We start from the raw sequence: 7,351 nt of genomic DNA on the forward strand, positions 1-7,351 counted from the left end.
CGAAACATAGCGGCATGAACCGAGACGTTTTTTGTCAAGCGTTACGCAATGTCTCTTTGGAAATGCTCATAACAAATAAAAGAACGAATATTCTCGAGACACCTACCACAAACAAAATTAAATTGATCATATTATTCGTTCCTAAGTAGGCTACCACAAACAAAATTAAATTGATCATATTATTCGTTCCTAAGTAGGCCATTATATTAAATGTCAACTCCGACAAGTACCATGGTAGAAGAAAGGTTTGTTTTCGTCAACAAGCAAATTTGATTATATGTCATCATTATCATGTTCATCAAATTATTGGTACAATAGAAATAAAACATACAAAGGCAGATAAAATAAATAATGTTATGTCGACTCTCCATATAAAGCCGCTTAATGTTTGTTATCGTGTTCAAATCAATATAGCCGGGCACTTCAAAGCGACTTGGTACATTATAGAAAATGCTATTAGCGTTATGAATATTTGATCAATACTTGTCCTTTTTATATTTATAATGCATTTAAATATGTTTTCATTTCTCTAATTCAAATTCTTTAACGAAGAGTTCAATAATATCAGTGATAGGTTGGTTTATGCGTCTAGGCAGCCATTCCAGATAAAAGGATTCCCAACTCTGTTCTAATCCGTTCTGTGTTTATCAGCTGCTTTTAAAAACGGTTTTGGTATAAATGAGAATTCCATTGTGTCGTTGATGAGAGTTTGTCACAAGAAGTAGGATAATAAAACAGCATTGTCGGCCGAATCAATAGACACCAATATACAATTTCCTCTAAAGCCGTTTAAAACGACATTCTAGGCCTTATCTGGGAAAGCCGACAGTTATATCCAGGGCTTCTTTGACGAGCACGCGTTGTTGGCACGTGCTAGAATGCATATTACGTAATTGCAAATCGACAGGTGTCAGGGGGAGGAGCCAGACAACCTTGGGAAGGCATTAACGTCTGTTTCTAGTAGTTCCTTCTAGGGAGGAAAAGCACGTGGCACATTGATAGCACAGCCAATGAAAAAACACCATATAGATTTCAGAAAATTCGCGGCGACAAATTTTTAACGCGGAAGCATAATCAGTTTCTGGGTTCAACTGCGATCAGAGACCATTGGCTCTATAGGTATATGGACATCTCTATATCTGTGTTATATAAGTGTCTGGTTTCTTCTTGAACAAAACAGAAACAAAAGAAAACATCTACAATGTAGATGCGAATTGTAATACTTTTTAGAAAAGAAAATGATTTACCTGTTTCCCGTCCAAGGTGAAAACTTTGCGAACAGCACCCGAGTCGAGTTTGATCGCCTCCGTAATATCGTCCATGACCTGATCGAATGAATGAGCTGTCTTCCGGTTAAGGAGTACGCGCACTGCTTTGCGAGGTTTTGAACCGTTCCGAACAATTGTCACCAGTTTGGGTTTAATATAATCCTTCATGTCGTCCATAAGTGACTCGCGCATTGTACCAGAAATAGCAGAATCGTCATCTTTGGCGCGAACATTCACGTTCCAATTGGGGCTAGCGCTTTTTGTATAGTCCAAACGTTTGAACAGGTCTGTAGAAGCGCATACATAACTCTCACCCTCTTCCAATTGGTCAAGGCGAGTGACCTTGTGACTTCCATCGGCAGAGAAGATGTGACGAACCCCATTTGGTAGAACATTCCTGTCACAAACTGGACTATCGGTTAGATCGACAAGTAACGAATCTAGCGTCCGGAATCGCTCACAAGACACAGCGTACACAATGCCTTTGAAGAATTTGTCTCCGTTCCTATAGAATCTGACCTTCATGGCGCGCTTGTCGTCTGTGACTTTCATCAAACTGTGTCGAATTAAGCTCCCGTGAGCACTGTGTGCAGGGCTCGTCCGTCCACTTCTTGAAGAAGTACGTGTATTTCGTACTTTGTCGTCAGAGAACGCAAAATGTTCTTCATACCCGTTCTCTATCATTTTGCTGTTGTGTCTGGATCTGCAACAACAGAAAAGAAAAATTCATTTTTTTTTTCAGTTACATAATAACATCGTTACGTGTTTTAAGGATTAGATTTTTTGTAATAAAAACCAAGAACAATGATATCATTTTGACAGTTGCTATTTAGAAAGGGGCGTTGCATGGCGACGGTACCCCATAACGATTACTACACCGATTATATCGAATTTGTGAGGACCGATTAATTAAAAGTGCATGTGGGAGACATGCGCTCTTGCCTAATAAAAACATTTTGTATCAGATGTGCCCCATGCCCATCAGCCCCTGATCTGCCATTAATCTACACACAAAACCATAAATATCCTTTAAAATCCCTAAAACCTGACGATCTAGAAGCTGCCGAACAGGGATCTGTCACTCTTCCGCGCAGATGCAATCCCATCCGGGAACTAGAGCACGTGACCAGGGCAATTTATCGCGCGCTCTAAATGAGATTCCGTCCGGCATGTAATCGTCCAGTACGGAGGGAGGGGGTCCGTCTGCCCTGAGTGTGGAGTAATTTATCATCGCTAAAACTCCACTATTGATTTCTAGTGGCGGTATAATGTATTAAAATGCATGTACTTGTTTGTCTAGCATTACGTAGGTCGTAAAGTTATTGTCTCCACTGCAGCTTACAGTAGCTAGCCAATCTACTTTGTCGTTACGTCATCACACGACATGCATATATATCTACCATATCTAACCTAACAAGCGAACAGCTTACGTATACCATTATAGCAATGCTTGTTTTGAAATGGATAGACTTACAACCATGACATGAAAAGGATGGCACTATCTTGTCAGACATGCATACGACATGCAAAGCAGTAGCCAATTAAAACCCAATTAAACATAATGAAATAATTAAACCTCTCCAACCAATAACTAGCAAACCCTGTTTTCTAAATAATTAAACTTGATAAACCAATTGCACCTCTTTCAATCAACGACTATCAAGCCGAGTTCTAGTACCGACAGCCCCGGGTGATGTGGGTGTCCAGATTATACTCTGGTTGTATCCGATGTGTCTGTGACAGTACCCCCAACCCCCACAACAAAGCTCCGTTAGGAAGACAATGGTATTCATGTATTTCTTGCAGTCAAACCTTCACATTCGGCAAAGGAAAACAAAATTTTGGTCTTCTCGTTAGTATATACCTTTGCAGTTGCAAAGTATTCGTTGATATTCGTTATAGAAAGGATGGATATGAAGCTCGGATTGTCAACAGTATAGACATCAGGGTATTACTACTCTAATGTACTGATCCAACCTGCATTACAGTAAATTGTGTCAAATGTCATTTACTATAGGTACGTATAGCAATTAAAGATGAGACAATCATATACATGTAATGTGTTTTAAGAAAAGCCAAGACTCCTAAAATGGAGTACAATGATTCACACCCGATTACAGGCGCATTCAGGTGCAATGTCCAGTAGGGTCCAGCACCCTATACAAGAAGTCCTGACTAATACCCTGGATTGCCTCTGTCGTAAATACCGGAAGTACAAGGCATCATGGTTGGTATACTCCAGATGTACACCAAAGACCAAAAGACATACTCAATGTACAGGCTATAGTTTTGTCTGAATTACTGGGATTTCTGTCGCGTCTAACGAGTCTGCTGCTGGAATAACTGGTATGAAAGAACGCTGAGCCTGTCATACGTTGTACTTACCAAAGCGCTGATGTACGAAGTCCAAAACGAACGTTGATTTTGTTCAATAATAGTACTGGCTTCCTAAGGCGCCTGTGTATTCTGACGGCAAATGAGTATGTTCTGTCTGGAATACCACAGATTGTTCAAACGAATCAGAATTTAGCACTGCTCATAGCTTGGAGACCAGCAACAGCATCCTAACAACGACTCGGTGATGGTTAATGATCAGAACGGATGGTTAATGATCAGAACGCAAGTCAAGATTCAAACACCAAAAGTTTCAACATTCATACTTCACCATGTGAGTCACTGAAAATCATCTCCGGATTCAGATAGTTTTCGATATCATCCATCAGTATCGCCATTACACGGGAGCGGTCCTTCACTGATTGCCCCGGGATGACAGGTACACGTTCAGGTTGTCAGTCTCCACACATCTGAGGGAGTTAGGTCACCCTGTATAGACTTCTATGGTAGGGGTCTTTTGTCACAGTCAGCTCTCCACTATATACATTTAATCTCATTGGACTTACGACACACGTCTCTCTTACAATACAGACATAATAGAGATCTTAGAGACTTAGCTCCACAGTCGTGATAAACTAGCGTCGGGTCGTATATACCTGTATGTTAATTAAAACAGGTACGGGACTTGGCATGTCGATATCGACGTTATCGAATAAACCTTCCACACAAAAACGAAACTTAACAGATAGCTGTCAAGTAGATGAAAGGTCAGATGTAAATATTAAAGTACAGGTATACTGCAGGTAAATCTATTGGAAATTCGACAGTTTTTTATATACAGGTAGCTATCATGTAATGTTTTGATGTCAATATGGTAAATATATGAAATGTATGGTCTCGGACTTAAAAGTATGGTAAACAGATAGGTAGCGATTTTACAGGTATAGAATACAGGTAACAATGAAACATACATGTATGTGTATAATATGTATCCTGGTTATTGATGGACAGGTATGGCAAATATGAAATGTATAGTTCGCAGGCACACAGGTATGGTAAATAGACCAATTTTGTTTATCAAAAAATGTACTTACAGGTATGATATGATGATAAATAAACAGGTACATGAATGTGCTGTATGCACCAGGTAAATACTAATACATTATCCCAACAGGATATGTCCCAGACTAAATATACACATATTTTCATATTGTTTATCTTTCTTTGTTAAAGTACTTATTGTGACATTGACTGTACTTATATATATTGTTGTAGGTACATCATCACGCGATATATTTCGGTCGTATAGTAAATCACGTGTGCTCCATTCAAGGTATTAAAAGTCCACAAAATCTCCCATTCAGATATTCTGACGATAACTTTGTATATCCATTTAATGTAATGTTTAGATAAACATATATGAAATCCACACCATCACTTGGAAACGTGTACACACAGGCTCTGGCGAGAGAAAAAAAAGAACCAATCAACAAGAAATTGATGTTTAAGATCGATTCCAATCAATCAATTGACTAAACTTTGATCGGGGTCAGACCGCATACATAACGACATCAGGTGTGGTCCTATTGACGGATGTGTGTTGTCGGGTAGGTGTGGTGGTTACTCACTAAAAAAACTGGACTAAATCTGCCAGGAGCTCGCTACATAGTGTATACAGCATATAAAAGGACTTTAAACGTGAACTTTGGAATTGTGATAGTTATCGTAAGACAGGAACCGATTCTGTGGGAACCTTTTCAGAAACACCTGGCCTTCCGACAAGACAAGCAAGACAACCCTCATATATAACCAGTACTAAAAAAAACCTCGTGCACTTCAATATTATTTTACATTCGCTGCAATTTTTCGAACTTACCACGTGCCTCATAAAACCAGAACAACTTTATCGTCCGAATCACACCTATTTTCCATTAGAAATGGAACTGCAAAAACAACACCATGTCTGAATAAACGTAAATCAAAAAATATGAACTTAATTGTTTTTCTTTCTATCTCTGGACTTGCTGGATGACTATATACATTGGCTATTACTTCCCCTAAATCGCCATTTCCCCTAATTTCTCCCGAACACCAATGTCATTATATGTGTTCTCAACCACAAAATATCTGTTTTCAGTTTTCACTGGCTACGTTTTCTTCACTGGTTTAACACAGTTTTCCGTCCTGTATCATTGTCGTTGCTTTATCACAATCCTCTGTATGGGTTATCCTTCATTCCAGAATCACCAATTCTGGTACAAAGTGCATTCTTTGTAAGGTACTGTACATTACGTCCTACAAACACCCATGCAGAGTTATTTAAATTAGGCCAACATCTCCAGTATGCAATGTTTTGGGAGACTGCGGTATATTCATGCGGAGTAGGATTGGAAGCGCCAGAGACGGACACATAGCGCCCAGAGACACGGGTGCTCCACGGGGTTGCTTGGCACTTGGGTAGCATGTCGTAAATTGGTAACTCTTGATTATTATTCAGGGCGATCTTAACTCCAACACAGTACACACAAATAGTCAATTTCATGGTAATATCGAAGTGAATTCCATAGTCAGAAGAACCATACAGCAAACAGAAAGTGTCAATTTCTACACGTCCATTCGGCCAACACGCTCCTTCCGATGTCGAAATAACCACAGAACTTTGTAAGAATGATATCATTGAATTAGATGTAAAATCGTAGAAGTGCCAATTTCGAATCATCAAATCAACCAATTATAAATGGTAATAATAGATGTCCTTTCCTTTCGCGAAATGTGTCTATTAACCGTGTCAATGTCATTTATTTTGGTGATATCAATAACCGTCCATTCAAACAAGACGAAATAGCTATCCTGAATATCGTTTTAACCTAACATGTACTATATCTATTATTTCTATAACCTTTCTTCACATTAACCTCTACACAATATCTATTGTACAAGAACATGACCCCTGTGAAATATAACGGGTAACATCATTACTACACACCTTTATAATTTGAAATCGATAGTCTATGAAGAATTTTGCTTGTAAACCCTACCCGTACAATAGATCACCCTCTTTTATCCTTCAAAGTTAAATGATTTTACAAACCTTCATAGGAAGTACATCACATACCTCCAGAGAAATCCGTCCGTATAAATTACCCATATTTTAGATTTCACACTCTCCGTCAAACACTCAGTGGTATAAACTCCCAATAGTGTTGAATGGTTACCTGGACGTAAATCAATTAACAGGTATACATATGTCTTACCTGGGTGTTTTATCTGTGTGTCCGTAACCCATTACGAACCCTAACGTATTTCGTCACTGGACAACTCTGGTCTGGATATATCCTGGTTATAGAATGGCGGTATCCACACAATGTTGTAAGCCCACGTATTCAACACCAAACATTATTGTCTTAATTTTTGTCAGACTAATAATAACAGGTATGATATGTCGATAACAGGTACCGATCTGATCAGCTGATTTGTGAATAGACGTTAATGTCAAAGATTGTGACAACAGACAAACGGTACCAAACACACCCCGTAAACTTCTCGGAGATTAACCGTTATATACCCATACTCCTTATAATCCATGTAATAATCCTAATCCAGTCACTGGCCGTTAACCCATAAGGTCCCGTAATTAACACAGGACAATATACCGTAATGTGTAAAACATCCATAAATGGCTTTTATATTCAAATCTTACCTTATATCTTGTAGATTTCTTCACGTGCAGGCTCCCTACGTATAGCGTT

The 7,351-nt window shown here is 38.9% G+C and overlaps 1 protein-coding gene across 1 annotated transcript in view; it reads right to left on the reverse strand.

The window, feature by feature from the left end:
- LOC138327725 (serine/threonine-protein kinase DCLK1-like) overlaps positions 1–7,083 on the reverse strand; it is a 51,062-nt gene extending 43,979 nt beyond the window's left edge. The window contains exons 1-2 of the mRNA XM_069274045.1: positions 6,857–7,083; positions 1,246–1,971 (exon numbers count right to left, since the gene is read on the reverse strand). Of these exons, the coding sequence (XP_069130146.1) occupies positions 1,246–1,971; positions 6,857–6,888 (758 nt within the window). The 5' untranslated portion in view covers positions 6,889–7,083. The remainder of the gene's footprint in view (positions 1–1,245; positions 1,972–6,856) is intronic.
- Positions 7,084–7,351: the final 268 nt, after the last annotated feature.

This window comes from Argopecten irradians, chromosome 7 (assembly GCF_041381155.1).
Source record: "Argopecten irradians isolate NY chromosome 7, Ai_NY, whole genome shotgun sequence".
Taxonomy (NCBI): Eukaryota; Metazoa; Mollusca; class Bivalvia; order Pectinida; family Pectinidae; genus Argopecten; species Argopecten irradians.